We start from the raw sequence: 21,491 nt of genomic DNA, 5'->3' as shown, positions 1-21,491 counted from the left end.
AACAAACAAAGAAAGAAATAAAACTATATAGGAAGCATACTTTCTTACAGTAGAACTGGACAGTTTGGTGGCTTTATATTCAGTGATAATGCTCCTCTGAACATCTAGATGGAAACCTGGCTCTGCTTAAGCCTGTAGGAAAATTCCCGCTAACTACAGTGGCACCTGGGTTTCACTACTGCAGAGCAACTCCAGGACACTGCTGGGTATCTGGCATCTGCAACTCTCTTCTTGCCGCCTTGGAAACAAAACCTTTGCTTTTAGACTGTTGTACTCACCATTACTCATACCCCAGCTGCTCTTGCTGGTTAGCTACATAGGCCAGACCATAAACCTGTGAGGTGATCAGCTGGGTGAATAATAACATCTTTCAGGAATATGATGGCAATCACTAGTACATTTTCTCCCTTCACCAGTTTTAGTTTTCTCTTCTGACATTTTCTTGACTTCTACAAAACCAGTTCCAAAATTATTCAGCTTTTGAACTGACCTCATGCTAGCAGTACCACCATGACCAGCATGAGAAGCTCAGACACAGTAAGCAATCTTGTCCAAACTGATAAGGAAAGGAGAAAAGACAAGACAATCAGCATAGCCCCACACCAGACTCTGGAGATTAAAGCCTAACCACTGTCAAACAGTATGTTTACATTGCCCTGAACAAAGCAAACACCAAAAAGAAGGCTTTCCCTGTTTCTTCCTCAACTCTCTTCCTTTTTTTTTTTTTTATCAGTACCATGATCCTAAACATTAGCAAATGTAAATGAGCCACAACACATCATTTGACTGCCTCTCTTTCTCCCCAGGGGTAACAATTAGCACTTGTGAGAGTCCTTTTAACTCTGTGTGGTTTTTTTTCTTTCTGACAGTGTTACAGAATATGAGAGTTGTTCATTATTTAACTTTCATGTTCCAGTTACTGAATTATTTTCTGTTTCTTTGCAGGTGCTTATAAATGTCACTAGCAATACCTGAAAGAATTATTTTTTTGTGAAAGAAACCCCACAAACCATAATGAACTGTTCTGCTTCTACAACAGCAAAAGTAAAGAGTACTTATTAATATACACATATTATTCCCATCCTAATAATAGGTATCATCTATAGGGTGATATGCTGGTTTAGATTATGATCTGATAGACTTAATTAGAAAGACACCCACTCGCACTGTAACCCACTCTGCTCTGCAAGAGACTGGCATTATTTGCAGACATGCAATTCTAACTTCGTAGACAGAACTGAATTTTTCTTCACTGAGGACTGGTGATGTCCCATAGTAAGGGTTAGGGAGGCAGAAAAGATGAAGCTAAAGATGAGGACGAAGGCACATGGAGAGTAAGATTTGTTGTTTCTGCTGCTTCGAGGCCTCAGCTGTCACTGCAGCTTGAAGAGATCAGTCAGCTCCTCCTCTCTCTCCAGCAGCAACCACTGCACCAAACATTCACCGTTCTTGCAGCAGCAACAGCAAGCTCAGCATGCAAAATAATCAACTGAGCAATTTCACCAACTCTGATTATCCTGGGCTGCTGCCTACTTAATTAGTCCTGAAACCCATCCAGGACATTATCTACAGAGTCAGCTGTGAAGTCCTACGTACTTAATTCTTCTATCACCTCTGCCAAAAATGCACAAACAAGCCCTCAGATGGAAAGGGTATAATTGTATTTATGCAAACTGTGATCGTGCTAGTAAGACCAGCCACTCTATTGATCTTATTCTCAATCATTTACACATGTGGAAATGGCTGATGAACTGGGGCTGGCAAATGCCCCTCTAGTTCAGAGCACCGAAGAAGCAAGCACTTAGCTCTGTGGTTATGTTCAAGTGCCCATTTGCACCTTGTTATTAATTCAAGCCAATCCAGGTAACAGAATATCATCAGTCTTAGAGACATGGTAAATTATGTTCTTTTTAGCAAACCTGAAATACTTAGTGCCACGTTTATTTTAATAGTCTCAATATGTTACTTCTGCATGAAAAAGCCTTGCAGAGTATGTGATGCCAAGTTTATTGGACATCAGTAGTTTACCTGAACAGTAGTTTTTTCTTTGGTTCACTCCAAATACTTTAGGATAGAGGATACTTTTACAAGCCATTTCAACCCCTGCTCTTCAGGCTGGTGTTATGTGGTGCCTCACAAAAATAGATTCACAGCACAAACCCTTCCTGGCATTAGCCTGCAACAGAACCCCCTCTGCCTCCAAAAGCTGTGTTTACTCCACAAGAGCCAGCGAGAGATTTTTTTTCCATTTTTCACACTGCCCCACCAGTGAGCAGGCTGGGGGTACAACAAGAAGTTGTGAGGGGACATAGCTGGGACAGTTGACCTTAACTGACCAAAAGGATATACCCCATTACACAAAATGTCATACTCAGCAATAAAAGCTTTGAGGGAAGAGAAAAAATCTGAAAGAACATAAATTCTTCTGCAGTCCGAAGGAAAAATGCTTCATATCTGTTCTCACTCTTTAATGGATTATGAAATCTAGCTCTTTAATTTTTTTAATATATTTGGCTCTCAGTTACAATAAACTTTTTTCCCTTGTAAATATTATCTGAACATATTAACTCAAATTATACAGCTTTTAGTTTTGCATCTAGTAAAATATGATATTGAACTTCAACCAGTTACAATTTAAATAATTCTAATTAAATTTCTTATTTTCAAGTATTTAATGAACACTTAATGAATAATTTATTTAGTCTAATATTATAATCCATATTTCCTCCTCATATAAGCTTAGCAATGTCTCCCCTCATTGATTTTAAATTTAACAAGCTTATTTTTCTAATAAAATTAATATTTAAATTATGGCGTAATATATTCTCTTATCACTGGAATCATAATGATAGACATAACCACTATCTTCTGATTTCTTGGCCCTTCATTTTAAATGGCAGGAAATTGATTAAGCTAAATGCAATTGGTTTTGAAATTTTCTGCCAATAAATCTCATCATCCTCTTCTACAAATCTTTTCCTATATTAATTTTTATTCAATTTTTATATTTTTATTTAAGTAAGATTAATGCATTTACAGGTTTGCTAGCTCACATGTAAATATACAGAAAACCTGAAGCAAATTAGTCTGGGCTCAAAAAATGTCATTCTATAAGTAAAATACAGTATTTTTTTCTCTGCTCATGTCTTCATTTTTTTTTTAATTCAAAACTCCTCCTATTAAAAGGTGGAAAAGACATCTAGCTAAACTCCAGAGATAAGCAATTAGGAGATCCATTTAGTGATTGAACTAAGAATATTCCATGGTTTTAGTCAGGTCGAGTCCTCATAATTATTAATGAAGATTCATCCAAACTGAATGAGATGAAGTGTTGCCAGTGAAGCAACTTCAGGAGCCCAGTTTACATATAGGTACAAATGTTGCTCCTTGATTCTGTTCCTGTGCAGTCTTAGCCAAATACAGAAACTTACACTTTAGGATTAATACAGGATTATTTAGGATGCATAAAATTGTGTATGTATATCTTTCAAAATGAAGGTTTAAAACACATTCAAGGATAGACAAATGCCTGGAATCTAAATCCTCACCTTAAATGACAACAGAAATCATCTTATTGAAATGATCTATCAAGAGACATTACAGATTCTCATCTCTCCTTTACACAAATGCTGGGTGTCTTTCAAGAAATGCCCTTTGATCAAACACAAGATGTTCTTCAGTCATACAAGTTACTCAGCTCAATAACAAATTAACAGCATGACACTGAATGGACTGTGATAAATAGCAGGCCATATTAGATGTCGTAATGGTAATTATTCATTTTAAACTCTGTGAAGCTATAAAAATGTTTTAGAAAAAACAGCAGAAATATAACAGTAGTATTAAAGCAGAGCTTTCTTGCTCAATAAAGCAGTCTGTTGACCAAGTCAGACTCTAGACAGCAATAAATTAGTTCTATTGCAATAGTACCTAAAAGCAGCAGTCAAAGATTAGAGCTCTCTTGAGTATGCCTCAGCCTGTACTGTGGAAATAGTACTCTCTTATGCTCATGTTTTTATCATAAATAGTTTGCAAGTACATGATCTGATGGAGCTGTCTAGTTCAGCAAAATCTGCTTTATTTTTACAGGGAATATAATAGCCAAGGCATTTGGTGGATTATGCTACATAATACCAAATTTAAACCGCTAATAGGCAGGACAGATCCCTGGCCTTGAAAAAGACCTACTGTGCACTCCTAAGCCCTCCAAGCAGGCTTAGCTAGCCTTCTGATAAATTGGGTAGTGAGGGAAAGTTTTTCAGGTAGCATAGAAATTAAAATGCCAGATACTTGGCATGTACTTGTGGAACCAAAATATTTTTGCACCACAACAAGCCTTAGCTAATAAAGTATAAACTGGGGAGGCAAAAGCATATTTACCTTTCCAGTGAACACTAGGACATCACAAGCTGATTTGATACAATATAATCACAGCTGTGCAGCTGTTAAGACTGCAGCTGTGTCCACCATGAGTCACACTGAGATCCTATCCTGCCTGTCCCCTAAGAACAACAGAACTTTAGGGAGCTGTTGTATATATAACATCAGTTACATATTAAATAAATAAATACAATGAGTAAAGATCTACAAATGAATACAGATCCAAAGCCTGAAACTGGGTGGAAAGTACAAATCCATCAATTTATCTTCTACAATTGAGTTCAATTCCCTTGCATCATTCACTATTAGACAATCCATTTCAAAATTATTTACAGTCCTTCTTGGCAAATATAATTAGAGAGATTTGCCAACTGTACTAGCTGTTCTCATACAAGGATAAGTCTTTAATAACTTCCACTCTTGCAGCAGCCGAGTTTTTAAAAGGAAGTTGGAGAAAAAACATCCAGCTAGAGGATCTAAACAACAACAAATACTCAAAAAACTTTATAGATCAGCAAAAAGAAGAATGATTCAATATATTAAAACCTAAAAAGATATTGAAATCTAATTAACAGAATTCAGTACCTGAAGTTCTGTTTTGTGAGCTTTCTTATCCCATAGCTATATACTGATAAGGACCACATTGTAGTGAACAGGAGGGACAGTTTCAATGCCTTATTTTTGCCATAGAAATCACTTAATAATGCTGCTTAGATTCTATTTTACAGAATGTAGGACTTTACTCGAGGAGTAGCTCAGTTTAAGCCTGGGTCCATGATGATCTGTTCCACAAGGAACAAAATATTGACATGTAGCTTTGGCTGAAAAAGGTATTGTTTGAAAGGACATTACACTATTTTCCATTAATACTATTTGAGCTCCCACTCAAATCTTTTTAATTATTTGGTATAACCCTCTCACTCCCACAGCCTTCTGTCTCACCCATCTACTCTAAGGGACATCTACTGTGTCTGTTACAGAATTGTCATCCCAGTTCAGTGGTTTTCTTCCTGAAAATATCTTTAGTCTGCTTTCTAAGTCATCTGGTTTTCGTTCCTGAGGTCAGCATGTCAAGTATACAAAATAGATAGTCTTTCCGTTTTACTCCTATACTGCCTTGGGTCAGAGCAATTACAGGGAAAATCCCCTATGAGTACACAGGAGAAAATTAGCTCGCAATTCCTGAGGAAAGGTGCCTGTATCTTGTGTTTACACACACAATCTTCAACAAGTTCAGTAGAGCCACAGATATTAGCAACTGAATACTAACAAATCTCTTCTAAGCTTATATAAACAGCGATTTTTGCTTAGAGGCTCATAATGCAGCCAGTTCTGTGCCGGTTTTCATAGTGACATGAAATGCACATGCCTAGAACGCAGGCGATGCACCACTTCAAATAAGCATCTTAAGTATTTTAACTTGGACAAAACAAACCATTTTCCTCTGGACTCACCCTTCAAAATGGGTGAATTACCTTTTTCTGAGTTGTTAAATTTTTTTTCAGAAAATCAGCCTGCAGCACAAATCCAGCAAGGAAAACTGCAGCACAAGCAGCCAAGTTTCACTGAGAAAGAAACTACAGATAAAACAATGTTCAAGGAGGAAGCCTAGAGGAAGCCTAAAGGAAGCCTTGATGTCAGGCAGTTCTACGACCTGTTTTTTACAAACAGGCCAGGTGACCTGGAACTGTTGTCTATAACTAGCAACTACATTATATAATTACAATGTACTTTCATAATACTTCTTACAGCATATTTTATGGTTGTCAATAAAAAGAAACAGCCAACTTCAGCTTCACCCTGCTCTGTAAAATGCTCAGTGATGCATATCTGTGCAGAGTCACTGAAGGTCATTGCCTTCACAGGGTGATGGGATTTCACACTCACACCACACAAAGGGAAATGGCTGAAAGAGGTAGGTCACTGTGTACAAGTCTCTTTCCAGATATTTGAAAAGAGCAAAGCTGTTGTCTGCATACTCGGCTCTCATTGAATTTCATAGGCTTACTGAGACTTTAGCACTTCTAAAAAATTAAGCTTTTATTTTCCACTGCAATACATCTTTTCTAGTCATCTGATCTACAGTAAAGTGCATACAAGAAAGGTGTTAATGCTAGCAAATCAGAATGGTATGTTTTACACCCACATTTTAGTCACCTTGTACAGATATAAAGGCAGTGGAGCAACAGAGAAGGATGTACGGGAATCAAGATGCCTTCTTGTGTATCTCTTTTTACTGCATTTTTCCTTTCTTACAGAAAACTATTAGTGAAAAACTCAACAGCATTGAGCACAGGATACATTTTTATGGTATGAAGATTGCCATAATCTTTGTGAACTTAACCTATAGCCGTAAGAGAAAGTACTGCCATTTTCATAGATGCTTTTTTTCATCTTAGAAAGGTGTCATAACAGATTCGTATATATTTGCTCAAGCTTACTGCTTAGAGAAGTCCTCTTCTTCCAGAGACCAGGGCTCAAAAGCCGCTTATCTCACAGGGTATCTATATACCACTAGTCAGCCTCTGTAGTAATGAGGACATAGGCACAGCAGCTCAGCACAGACTCATCACAGGACTATTTGCCCAGGGTCGCAGCAGTTGACATTCCCTGCAGCTCCAGTACTATCAGTACTTTAACTACTGCCCTCAAAACCAGCTCTCATCTGTCTAGTAGAGCTGCAGTCGTCATCTGGACTGTAGTACAGCCCTATCTTTAGATAACTAAGTGATTTCAATTTTAGGAAAATAGGCGTTCCAAAAGGGTCTGACCTACTCTTTCGCCCCTCAAGCTGTCACCTGCATCACCCTTTAAAATTTGCATTTTTGCTTATGATGTTGCCAATGTTACTTGAAAGTCATACCGTTATTTACTGCTTAGGGCAAATGTAGTCCATTAGGTAGCTGAGCTTATATAACAGCTCTTTGTTGCTGGACATGGTTATCTCATTCCTCTTCTCCATACTGCTCCCAGCACTGTAACTGTGTGTTTTTGTGACATGTTTGGTATATACCATAGGAATTGTTCAGCTTGCTAAAGTGAAAGAACAGTGTTCATTTGTTGCAATGGTTTAGTTTTGTACCAGTTTAGTGACCAAAACTGGCTCACTAAAAGCCAGGTAAATATTGGATTTGGTCTGTATCAGTGAGCATGAGAGAGGATGAGGAATGCAGCTTTCATTCAAGATGGCAATGACCTGCTGGGTCACCACAGCTCGCCTTATTGAACAACTCTTCAAGACAAAACCTTGTGCTCCCTGTCTGCTGAATGCTCAAAGTGAGACACCAGCACTTGGTGTCTTCTCAGCTTTTCATAAGGACTTTAAATTGGTTCAGCCACTCTATTTGCCTTAGTTTCTGTGATGATTTTATGTTTTTACAATTAAATTCCTGGTTTTTAATTTTAATTTATCTCTTCTTATTATACTGCATACACAAAACTAATAGCAGAAAACATGCTGCAGCTGCTGCCTTAGTTATATGGAATTACATCTACGAAGATATCAACTACACACCAGACTTGGCTTTTGTAAAGAATCATAGTGATTGATGTGAGGCAATGGATTACATATGCCTGAAAACAAGGAAGTTTCAGCCTCATAAATATATTTTCTACACTGAAGAGACAACAGCAGCCTTTTACATCATTCTCACATGGTTAGTCTGAAATTCAAACCTAATTCTGGTGGCCTTCATCCATCAAAACCCTTCAAGAAAAAATATAATTCCTTCAACTCATCAATACTCTAGCTTTTTAAAAAATGCTTTTTGCTGCAATTCTCTTTCTTATAGTGCATTAAACCTGCAAGATGAAAACAGAACAGGAATATTTTCAGTCATTCAGCTTTTAGAAACTCTCAAACAGATTTTCAGAACAGAGGTTAGAAAAGATTTTAAATTCAAACTATAATATGCAGAAGAACTGCTAAATTCTTAAACATTAAGAAGTCCTATGAAAAATCCTGCATGCAGACACTTCTTGGATAAGGTATTATGTCGTATCTAGACACCCCACATAGTGCATCACAAGCCAAGACTTTCCTTGATATTGCAGATGTATATAAAAATGGCATGGAAATAAACATAACAGTAAATAGTTAGGGAGATTTGTGATTAAAAGCTTTATTTGATTCTTATTTACATTATGTAACTAATGTCCATATATTTCCATTTTCCAAATAAACAGATTATATAACTATTGCCCTAAAAGATACCCATAATCTAAATGTTCAAAAAGGCAGAAAGTATAAACACCGGAAGTATTTCTAAAAGAATGCTTCTCCAGAATACCATTGATCTGAGCACAAATGAGATTAGTTCACTAGAAAAGGTAAAAGTGTTAGGATATATGTTAGAATAAAACTTCACTGTTAGGTGAGATGCAGGTACTTTGTATGCCAAGGCAAAATAAATTTCTCGATGCAGTTTCATGACAGAACCACTGAGCACCAATTTGATAGACAGCAATGACCCAATTCTCTTCAACTTGTTTTACTTAATATTTTCTCAATTACCAGACAAGTAAGTATAATGACAGCAAGTTTTTCCCATCTTGCCCCTAAAGTAAGGATTATACTATTGTAATACTTTAATAATTGGTATTATCAAAGCAGTGTACCATCACGGGAAGAAACACATAAATGAAAGACACTAATATCTTCAAAATAAATCTGTAGGTTTTAAATATCTTTTCAAGAAAATATTATTGTCAGGAAAAAATGGCAAGAATTTCCACAAATATGGTGAAATTCAGTTCCTCAGTCAACAATCTAAATCCTAGGCAGGTGGCCTGATTTTCAAAGGCACTCTCCATTCTGCAGGTGGATTTTAATGGGTAGGGTGGTGGGGAGGTGCAGTGTTTCCTCCTTTTGAAAAACTTGGCCACCTTCTCAGGACTCTGACTGGGAAGTGGGGACAGATTTCAGCAGGACTGTAACTGTGACAGTCATGCCTTCGTCACAGGACCAGTTCTGGTATTATATAGTAGCCCCTGAGCAGCTGTAGTTGAAATTTCAACCAGACCCATAAAAGGACACAGAAACCAGTGCCACATTATGTAGATTATTCATGACAAATATTTCTGATGCCTGGATTGCTAAACTGCTGTGGACAAGGCTTTGCTGGGGAGAGAACTGGCATAAGATGGGAAGGGTCTACCTTCCTCTGGCAAACATATGCTTCCAGCTTCCACTTTTGTCAATATTCAACTTAATCTCAAGCACCTTCTGTGTCTAACTTCAGGTTTTGGGTGGCACATGTGAGATTTCTTGGGGCAGTAAGGCTACAGAACAGAGCATCCTAGGAACCCAGTTTTCAGGTGAATGACATATATACAGCCCACTCTGGTTATACCCTGTCCACTTCTTGTTCTCTACTTCTTTTCTTATGGTTATCCTGTCCTTAATGTCATTCATGTAAAAATAACAGTAGCACAAGAACAATGCTTAAACTATTAAAGAAAAGGTCAAAAAAGCATGACATATTATTGATAGCATACTCCCAACTAAATAGAAAATTACCTGCAAAATCAGTTTCAATATCTCATAGGAAATTACTAATATAATTTGCATTGACACTGAGTCTAATGCAGTCACTAGATCTGTGACAGATAGGTTTAAGTGTTTTGTTTTACTAGAAGAATAATGATTTTATCAAAATATGAAGAAAATTATAATTTTAAAAATACATGCTCTGGAAACATTAAAATTACTTTTTATTGCTGTTGTTATTTCTGCTTGCTGGGAGTTCTCTGTGAAAAGTCTACAAACAACACAGTATTTAGCTAAATATTCTGAATACTTGAGAGAAAAATTCCATGATGGCTTTTTATTTTATCATGGTATTGTAAAGAACTGAAATGTTTTAAACAGATTCCAGCAGGTCTTCATGTTGGCTCGTCTTTGTCAAATCTGTGTGAATTAATAGCTCTTATTTCTGATTAAAAAATTGGACCACAAGTCTCAACTCAGTTAAAGTTAAATTTTTTATTAGAAATAAGTGGACTATGTTGGATAAGATAAGAATTACCTCCGTAGGAAGTGTTGCCTTTCTTAAGATCAAACTTTTTCCAGGCATGTTTGGACAACAATTTCTTTCATTGCTATTTACAGTAAAATGTCAAAGAATATTTATTGAGTTTATACAACAAATATTCCAGCTGCCAAGATGTGAAAGGATAATGGGAAATTATTTTTAAACTAACACAAGTGTCTTTTTTTTTTTCTATTTAAGTTTGAAAACGATAAAAAACTGCTCAGTGAAAGCTATAATGCTTTTTAATGATACTTTTAAGAATGGTGACTCAGCCAATTCAACTGAAAAGGAAAAAAAAAATTACTTTCAGAACAGATTTTTTTTACAATTTCCAGGGCAAAATACATCTTGTATTTAGTGTTAAAAATATAACTGAAGATAAGTTTCACAGATTAAAATTCCCCCCTAGGCTAAATATATTAACAATAATGTTGTACTATTAATTATCAACTTCATCTCAACTGGTGCAATAAATAATTACAACTAATGCACTAAAATACTAACATGCTTTAATAATAACTCATACTTCTTCCTTTACATTGTATCAGAAGGGAACTAATCTGGTGCTCACACAACACTTCCTCTACAACTGTAGTTCCAGCAAAGTCTCAGAGTAAAAGGAAACATAATTAAAGAATTGCAGTCTTAATTGTTTGTGTATATTTGCATATAGAAGGTTCAGGTTGCAATTTATTCAAGATTTTAATCTATCAAATTGAGTATTAGATTTTTTGTTGGAATAAATTGCTATGAAATTATTCATGTTCGCATATGAGAAAATATTCTATCTTCTCTACCCTACAAAAATATTTCTTCCTTATTCAGCAAATCCCTCTCTAGCCTCAGATTCTGACAAGCCATAATCAGTTAAACAATAACTTCTCAGCATGCAGTATAATATCTAAGACGTTCAACATCTTTTTACCAAGAAGCTTCAAATGTTAATATTTACCATCTTTTTGCCTAATTAGTGTTACCCCACAAAAGTTTCCTGGCTTGATGCAGCGTATACCTGCCTGAATGCTTCTGTCAGCAGAGTGAAAGGACTGATACAAGGATGTGAATATGTAGCCAAGAACTGGGTAAAGGCAGGGCTCTTTCTGTGAGAGATTATTGGCTTATGCTAAATTGAAGTGGCTGCAAATTTAAAATGCTATATAGTAGATTTCTTCTAAATGCTGCAGAAGGTCACATCCCTTCCTTTCATCTTCTAAGGAACATACGAGTGTCTAAGTAGGAGAAGGTTTGGCAAAAATATCAAAAATATCAACTTTACAAATTCTATTTCTGTTATCATCTATGCATCTATGAAAAATATTTTTGTAGGAAAAAGATCATAGCCAATATTAATATTTTAAAGTAGTAAGATACTTATCATTCACTACTGTAAGAAATACTTTAAAAGCAGATTTATTTATTTATTTATTTATTTATTTATTTATTGCTCAAATATCTACAAGGAGAAAAGTGAAATATTTCTTCTCTCTTAGTATTTCTTATCTTTGCACTTTGGCTCCCCCAAACCTGGCTTTTAATAAAACACATAAACCATTTCAGTGTTTTAAATACTCAATCATTCTCCTTATGACCATTCCAAATGTAATGGTTTGAATTCTAAAATTTCTCCATACTGAAACTGCATGGAATTTCAAAGACTTCTGTGTTTAAGAGAAATGCTGCATGTCAGTCCTGAAATTTTGCCTTCTAGTATAATTTGTTCCAGTGAAGTTATACTTTCAGGAAATCTCTAACCTGAATGAAGCAAATTTTAGAAACAATGACCTCATTCTGATCTAATTTAGCTCAGTGTAACTTTGAAGTCACAGTTGTTGGAGATGTATGAAACTGGCACAAGTGTGATTGAAATCAGGTCTCTTATCTCTTCAGATTTAAAAGTGAGAGCGCTGTGACAGTATCCCACTTGCTTAGCAATTCTGCTCATGAAAACATGCACTGTTCTTGCAGTACCACTCAGAAATTGCTAACAGCATGAGCTACGTACATTTTTAAGTTGTGATGAGCATATTGTTTCCAAATAAACTTATCTGTCAAAAACTAAACTGTATCTCTACCAAACTGATTTCAGTATTGCAATAAACAAATAGGTCCTTCAAGATTCTCCAGACATAAAGACCTTTAAACTTCTATAAGGAAAAAGGGTAATTATTCATCTTTTACCACAACACAGCCAAAGAAAGGTTTTATATCCATGTTTTCAATGCACTTAGTGACGAAGAACAGTGTAATAACCCCTTGTGCTGCATACACACCTTTTCTACTCACATAGCTTGTGCTCTGGAGCTTTCAATTAACAACACAGGGACAATGAAATACATAAGATCACTGAAGCGTATCTATCTATGTGCTATGTTGGGTGTGTTGGTCAACAGCCAGCAGAATATGAGCCAGCAGTGTGCCCAGGTGGTCAAGAAAACCAAGAGCATCCTCGCTTGTATCAGAAATAGCGTGGCCAGCAGGACTAGGGAAGTGATTGTCCCCCTGTATTCGGCACTGGTGGGGCTGCACCTCAAATACTGTTAACTCAAATACGGTTTTGGGTCCCTCACTACAAGAAGGACATTGAGCTGCTGAAGTATGTCCAAAGAAGAGCAGTGAAACTGGTGAAGGGTCTGGAACATAAGTCTCATGAGCAGTGTCCGAGGGAGCTGGCGTTTAGTCTGGAGAAAAGGAGGCTGAACGGAGACCTTAGCAGACTCTACAACTGCATGAAAAGGGATTGTAGTGAGATGGGTGTCAGGTAACAAGCAGTAGGACTCTTTAGCTATAAGGTTCTCAAGCACTGGAACAGGCTGCTCAGGAAAGTGTTGGAGTCACCATCCCTGGAGGTATTTAAAAGACCTACAGATGTGGCACTTAGGGACATGGTTTTGTGTTTACAGTTTACATGATTTAGTTGGACTCAATGAGCTTAAAGGTCTTTTCCTACCTAAGTGATTCTATGAATCTGTGCATATGAGTTTCTATTATTTAAAAATGGGCATCCACTTAGCTATCGTATTTTAATTAAAGAAGAGTGAAAGCAAACACTAAACTTAAAAACTGCATTGCTTAACAAACACAGACACATTTGCCTTTCCAACCGCAGATTCCACCCACATCAGATGTCAGTCACAGTCTGTGCAAACAGATAACTCTCACAGGATGCTCTGGCTAGGAGCATGGTATGTGTGTATGCCTGAACTGTTTACCACCACAGGAAAATCTACTATGTCCTACTTTATATTTAACGAAATTAGAGCAATATTTAGAGCTATAACATGCCTAGATTTCCTTGAATGAATTATATTTTTCCATGGAGAGGTTGTCTCTTGCTGGAACAGTGTAGTTTGTAAGATTTGTAAAGACATCCAGGACCTCCAAATTTTGGGGGAATGAACAGAAATAACCCCAGCTCCACCACAGGTCACGTCTTCTTCGCCTATGTTTTGAGAGGGGGTATGACAGCCCCATGGACAAAATTCCATCAGCAAAACGCATCTTATACTGACACAACCTATGTTTCAAGTAAACATGTTTATAATCTCAGTTATATCCATTTAACATGGTCATTGTGCACTGTTACCTGAAGTTTTGAATAATGAACTGGTCTCTCACACCACTGGCTCCTCACCATAGTCCTGCACTTCTCACCAAACCAAGCCCCCTCTCAGCACTTCAGGCCAATGCTGCCAGGCCCCTGGGAATCCTTGCCCAGGGATTCCCAGTCTCTATTTGCCAAATCTGCTGAGCCCAGCTCTGCCCTTCTGTCTTTCTCTCTAGATGTCCTTTTCCCACCCATTCACAGTTTCTCCCAAACTGCTGCATCTGCTTCTCAGCCAACCTCAGCATCCTCTAACCTACCATTCAGGAAGCTCCACTTCTCACTTTCCCAGTTATCCTCATCAGATCTGTTTCTTTCACTTGATCTATTCTTCCCAAACTATAGGTTCACTGGTCTAGCCTACTTGATCTACCAGCTTTGCTTGCTCCCCTTTCTCTTCAGCCTCAGTCCATATCTCAATCCACTAGTTTCCAGCCACCAAATGGTATCTTGTTTTGCAGTTCCTAAACTTCCTCCCTTTTTCTGCACTTACTCCCAAAGCTTCCTAATTCCCTTTACAAAATGTCAGTTCTCAGCCTAGTTTATGACCTGAATTTCATGGTCCAAATATAGTTGCATTACAAAACCTATGCAGTATTTTACAAACCTAACTCTTCTGCAGTTGAACCTCCATCTACAATACCTCTTCACCATGCCTGTGTTTCACACAGCTGTCTAGTGGGTGCCCGAGTGCTGTCTGGGTGTTCATCAGTTTTCTCTGCTCACAGTTTCCCTTGTCCCCCATAAAGAGGAGGCAGAAGCATACCCAGGCAGTGGTTTTTCTGGCCATTACTAATACCATGCAGGTAAATAATTTTGCCTCATCCCCTCCCTGATAACAATCAGTCAAGGAAAAAAAATTACCTTAAAGCAGACAGCTACAGAAGTGTGACCAGACCCTATAGCTAAAGTCACAGGCTCTTTCCAGAGCTCTTAATCCAGGAGCTGGTCCATGTCTCTCTTGGACTTATAAAATGAAACCGCTGTCTTCATTTCATATGCCCATTTATGTTCCAACCACATGTATGTATCATTTATTTTCATCTTGGAGATAAGCTTTAACAAGCAAACTTTCAGCCCTTTTAAGAGCATATAAACTATATTTTTTCCTGCAATTTTTGATAATACACAATTTTCAGACTAGTTTCTCAAAACCAATGTCAGGGCCGTGTAAAATCTGGGATGTAATTCAGCAAACAGCTGCTCCTGCAGCTCAGGTCCAGGCTGTTGCTCACAGCTGAGCAGTTATTAATATTTATTTCCAGAATCTGTGAAAAGATAGAGACACTTCACAGAGAAAGAGATAGAAGGCAAATTATTCTCCTCTTTTGGAGGATTCATTATTACTGCATCTAAATTCTAACTCTAACATTGCCACCCTTCATCATTCCAAGGCCAAAGCATTATATCTTTGGCCAAACAGACTTTGTATATGATTTAAGAGAACAGCTGAGGGGTTTTTGATGGGCAGAAAGTGAGTAATTTGAGGGGAGGAGAAACCAATTTCTTTGGGGATGTGTTTAAAATAATTAATTGTATATTATCAATTTCTTATCAATGAGAGAAATAATGCATTGCAATACCAGGAAGACTGATGTGCTGGGATTCTTTTTGGTGGTATTCATGAAGAAATCACTTGCATATAGGGACTCTGAGTTTAGGCTGGTGTACATGGTGAGAGAAATTCACGACAATAAAAAGAATGAAGTGGGAGTCTGTGGGTCTACCTACAGCAGATGTGAAGTCTGGATCCAGCTAGTGAGACCCTCCTCTTTTTATTCATTCTAGCAGATCTTTTCTCTCTCATGCCTAGCAGAAGCCAAATCCTTCCAAATCCACTCAAACAAATACTTTTCTGGAGCTTTCACTCCAGGGGTTAAAAAGTAGAGGAGAAGTCTGAATGGAGCTGGGGATATCATCTGATACCATGAGCAGGGCTGCTGAAGCTGGCACTATCTGTCTCTGGGTAGTGTTACTGCTGGGATGGCTGCCTGCACCATGCATGGTCACTGCCTCCCAGCCCATCAGCAAGGACAGAATCAGGACCCTCCAGCTCAGGCTGGAAGCAGGCACAGTCAGAAGCAATCAGACCTCTGCCCCACTTCAAGCAGTTGCGCTCCTCCTCTGTGATAAACCAAGGCTGTTTGCCACACTTGTTCCAGCCACAGGCCACCACTGGGCCATGCTGACACAGCTTTATATGCCATGAAAACTGCTTACATTAATTCACTCAAGATTAGCAAATCATAAAGCAGGGCAGGCATTCTTTTCCTGTAAAATTTTGCAAGCTTTTTTTTTATTCATTTGACAAATACATGCTCAATTTTGCTTCATTCAATAACTCAGAAATTAGCACAGGCATGACAATAAAATTATTATTCCAATCAATGATAATGTGAGGTTTATGATAACTAAAATGAAAAATAATTTATGTGAATACCATCATTTATGTCAGATTATTATAATGATGGAGAATCTAACATTTTTGCATAGTATGTTTCACATATATATGTTTTGAATGTTGTTGTATGAATTGTTTGTATTATTTGTGTATTATTTTGTATACTATGCTTCCTATGCTGAATTTCATTAAAGAAACACTTTGTTACCATTTCACATATATTGATTTGGTCTATTTTTCTCAAGGTTGCTACTAAGAATATATTGTGGATACTCATAAGTTCATAGCAGTTTTCATGATCATCAGGAAGGCTAAGGGACTCAGGGTTGCATTACAGTTATTTCATGTATCTATCTGCTTTGGTCTTTTTCCTTCCATTCTACACTACCTTTCTCCTTATTTATCAGACCATGGTTGCTGATAGTAACATATGAAAATTCAGAGTAGTTTCACTAACTCTAAGTAATTATTTGCTCTAGAAACAATTTGATAGGAATATTAATTCCTAGCAGCAAATATTCCTAGCAGCAAATTTTCAACTCACAACAGCAGATGACCATTCACAAAAATTAGTAAAGGCGCAGTAGCATAAAAATATTAACTGAAAACAAGTTACAACTATTGTACATTAGACCAACAACATCTGTGAAGGTAAGCAAACTACTAATATTATTTTGATTCCGTTTAAAATGGTGGTCCCCGATGCCTTCATATTTAAGTAATACATTACCTTTGAATTGGTTGGCAATCATATCAATTAGTCTTAGCTTTTCTTTCTGACAATGCAGTAACTCCAACATCATGAATCCTAAAAAGCCCTAAAACCAAAAAGCACCATACATAGCTCCTTGGCAAAAAGAAACCTTCAGAGATATAAACTGCATCAGTCATTTTAAATTTGTTTAAAAACTGTGATGGGTTAACTTTATACACACAGGGTTTTTTGCAGATCAGGTGCTCTTTAACCTACAGCAGCCAGCATGAAACTGGCATAAGCCCTGCATTATGTGCTCTAGTTAATTCAGCAGAAACACGGTCATGCGCCCACACTTGATCCAGATCAAATAAGCACTCATTGTGATCCAGGAGTATGCAAATCTGGTATTAATAGACATGAACCATGGCCTTATATGACAGCCTAGCTTTAGATCCTTTGCAGATTTGATTAACAGGTTTTTCCATAGACATGTTTTTTTCCTTTGACATATCCAAGTACTTCTAGTAGCTGTGATGTTCTTTTCCATGTACATCATTAAATTTAGAATTAAGTAAATGAAACAAGAAATCAGAAAAAACAACTCCCATCACAACAAACTTGAATCACCTGTGAAGGGCTGTAGATATGTGGTTCCAATCAAACCTAATAGGTAAAATATACTGTGGAATGGAAACTGAACCACATCTATATATTGAAACAGTCAAACAATTAGAAATCTTACCTTTTTCACTAACACTTTCACTTTCAATCTCTACATCATCACAACTCGTATACTCTGGAGTGGATGCCAGTTCTTCTTCTGAGCTACTTAATGAAACCTGGCGCATTTTACCTCCCTTTTTCGTTTTATGGGGCTTTGGTGGTGGAGGTCTGACAGATTCAGACTGGTCGGAGCTGAGTGAATCATTCCGTAACATGGTCTCCATCTTTTCACGTTTTGTTTTCCGTACTGCAGAATTAGGATCCAAATGGTGTTGTTTCCTTAATGAATCAGAGCGCCTCATGTCTGGTCTTTCCAGAGGAATAGGACTCCTCCTAGGTGTAGGAGGGCTATGATTTGTGGTCCTCTGACGACTGGGACTTGGTCCCTGAACCTCTCGAGTTCTTTCCATAGAGTATGAACGTTGATTTTCCATGGCAGCTCTGCGCTCAGACACGGATCTTTGTCTCGATGGTCTTTCCATCCTCAGCATAGACATCCGAGAATCTTCCAATTCCGTATTTGCCAAGGACACATCACTGTGTCTCCGTTCATGACGTGCTCGGGACACTTCAGCATGAATACGCATTTGTTCCTCATACGGTTGTGGCTTGACTGGATAACGAGCCAAATTAGGATCACTTCGGTATCGTGCCTGGTATTCCTCTTCTCTCCGCTGCCTTTCATATTCTTCCCTATTCTGTGCATCCTCTTCTTCTACCGGATACTCCTTGGAACGCCTGCGACTCCTTCTGTTGGAATCCCTATAATCACCCAGTTCAGGTTCTTCATATAACTGAGGCCCACGCTGCGACCGCCTATCCGAATAATCTGACGGTGACCTGGGCATCGCACTGTCTGATGTAGCATACTGTGAATATTCGTCTCTCTCGTCCCTTTGGTCGTACCTTCTGTTCTGTTCTCTTGATATTGATGGGCTTCTTTTCCTAAATAATCATTGCAAGAAAGAAGAAAGAATTCTGTCAATATTTATTGCAGCAAAACTATACAGTTAATGCTAATGAAAATGATAGAATGGACAGCTGACGAGAAAAGTATCTATTAATTGCATTTCTTTGTGAATGTGCACATTCATAGAAAACAGCTTAAAGGAAAAATGCTAATACAAAATTATAAAATATAGAATACAAATATTAATGCTATTGTTGTAGTCATAACTGCTTTACAAGTTCCAAAATTTTATAATCCTTGGTAATCATTTTACAGTGATATAATTTGACCATATACTTCTATTTCATAGGGTTTGTAGTCACCATAGAAATTAAGGCTAGATGGGTAATTCAGTTAGCTTGATTATTTAGCAGTTGTTATTGCTTAGAAACATACATTTCAGACCCCACAAAACTAAAACTCTTGCCAAGGGCAGAAAGCAGGACAGAGAAAGATCCAGTGGCAGTGCTTGTCTAAATCAGATTAACTCAGAAGACCTGAACTCAGAAAATAAAACATTTTTTGTGTTGCGTAAGAAGGGAAAGAGCTTTAATGTCCTGCCTGTCTGAATTGACAAAAAACCCACAAAGCTTCCCATCCCTACTTTTGGCAACAGCAGTCCAAGCATTTGAGCAAGACAAACCAGCCAGATGCCAGAATGGAGTTGCTGAACCACATTAAACATTGACTCTTTGTCATAGGCAATGTCCAGCCATAGGAAACTTCTGAGGTTTCAGAGGAAGATGAAAAAAAGAATGATTAACATATACTCTTTCCTGACATTGAAAAATTATTGACTGAAGTGTACGATTTTATTATGGTCAATATCGTAATGGAGGATTTGTCTGGAATATATTATGAATGTGTTTTGTTTGTTTGATGCAACATTGTTCTCTACTTAATTAGAAGGGATCTATGAAAAGGGAGTATTGCTTCATAGGGAAAAAAAAGATGACTGGAGCTTCAGAACCTGCCTTTATCAATCCTAACAGAATAATGAGCATTTAAAATGCTACTTCATTTTTCACCCCAGATGGATCCGAAGGAATTGCCTGCAGGAAACTGAAGCAAAGATCCCAGATGTGGAAAAAAGAAACTGAGAGGTGGGCCTTCTCTGGGATAAGATATATCAGCTCCAGCTTTAGGTAATGAAAATATATATGTATACACATTTTTGTGTTAATCAGTCCTTTCCTCTTATATTTTGTTTTACCTTTATAACTAAGATCCCTTTGAAAATGTTTTTTCTGCCCTGCCAAATGTCCACCCACCCTGAAAGGTAGCCTTGCAGGCAGCAACCAGAACATCCTGCCTAGTGTTGGAAGGATGGGGAAAAGTAGAGCAAAGGCAAAGCTCCATTGTTGCCATAGTTGTATTAGAAGGGATAATAAAAGGAAAGGCTTCAACTTAGTGTAGGGGAGAAGGAAAAAAGTCTCTCCTTGGTGCCCAGGAAAGCAGTAAGGGCTCTGCCTAGCTAGCAGGAGAGAAAATATTCTTCTCACAGCCAGAAATGAAAGACCATCTCTGTTCAGCAAGGGAAAACCACAATTGTCTGTGCTCAAAAGATTTGGACCCAGTCTTGCCTTGTAAACATTAAAGTACTTCAGCTTACAATGGCATCTGCAAATGAGGAAACTAATCCAATCTTGCAAAAATGCAACTCTTCCTGTGAAGTATGACAAGTAATATAAGAATCACTTGGATGTCTATTTGCTTATGGTGAAGCTAAGATGTTCTATCTGTCTTATTAAGTGTCATGTTAGTACCAGCACAAATCAAAACCTCTGTAAGTTTAACAAAAACTCTATGGATTCTGCTACTGGGGACGCAAGTTGAATTTTTCTAATGTGACATGAACAGAGTTTCCTAAGTCTAAAACCAGAATGACCAACAGGAACAGACAATTAGGACAACAGAACTACCAGAATGCAGATAGTTTGCAAAAACATCTTTTCATTAAGACAACAGAGATTAGATATACAAACTTACTTTACGGAAGATAAGTATTTTTCATTTAAATACTTGAGCTGATGAAAAATATGACACATCCCAAAATAAGTTGTTCCAACAGCAAATTACCTACATCACTGAAAATTTCAGCCATGCATATAATAAAAATATATGTAATTTCCCCTCCCTGATTCTGTCTATCATATAGGCAAAACCTTTCATCTCTATGCAAATCTAACTGGAGTAAAGGGCACTCAACACAGATGGCATTCACCCATATGGAACTCACCGCAAGATTGAGGCAAATATGTGTGCATATGAGATGTACACATACTATACTGTTAGTACTCACACTGGGTATACTCAGTCTGTATTGCATATTGATCAAGTTGTATTCCCAGGCATAGATTTTTTGCATAGATATGATCGTTCAAGACATCAAAACACGCTAGTGAGTATTTTTATCAACTCCATCATGAGCTGTGAACCACACAAACCCATATAGAATCTACTTAGACAACTCTCACACATGCCTTGGAACAGACTGAGTCCACACATTCTTCAGGATTGAACATCTGCACACATGTATCTCTAGTAATATAAATAACAGAATGGTAACAACTGTTTTAGCTACACATAGAAGATTATATACATATAGATATACACACACACACATATATACGTGTGTGTGTATAGATATAACTCCATATCACAATGTCCTCATATGGATACAAAGAACAGCAGTCAAACCTCTTTGG

At 37.4% G+C, this 21,491-nt stretch overlaps 1 protein-coding gene across 50 annotated transcripts in view; it reads right to left on the bottom strand.

Moving 5' to 3' along the window:
* The window catches only part of RIMS2 (regulating synaptic membrane exocytosis 2), a 470,125-nt gene that overhangs the window by 246,699 nt on the left and 201,935 nt on the right, over positions 1–21,491 (bottom strand). For all 50 annotated transcript variants that reach the window (XM_051611522.1, XM_051611538.1, XM_051611532.1 and 47 more), the window contains one exon: positions 17,854–18,779. In XM_051611522.1, coding sequence (XP_051467482.1) covers positions 17,854–18,779 — 926 coding nt within the window. The remainder of the gene's footprint in view (positions 1–17,853; positions 18,780–21,491) is intronic.

Source organism: Apus apus, chromosome 2 (assembly GCF_020740795.1).
Source record: "Apus apus isolate bApuApu2 chromosome 2, bApuApu2.pri.cur, whole genome shotgun sequence".
NCBI lineage: Eukaryota > Metazoa > Chordata > Aves > Apodiformes > Apodidae > Apus > Apus apus.
This window is presented reverse-complemented; position numbering and strand designations above follow the sequence as displayed.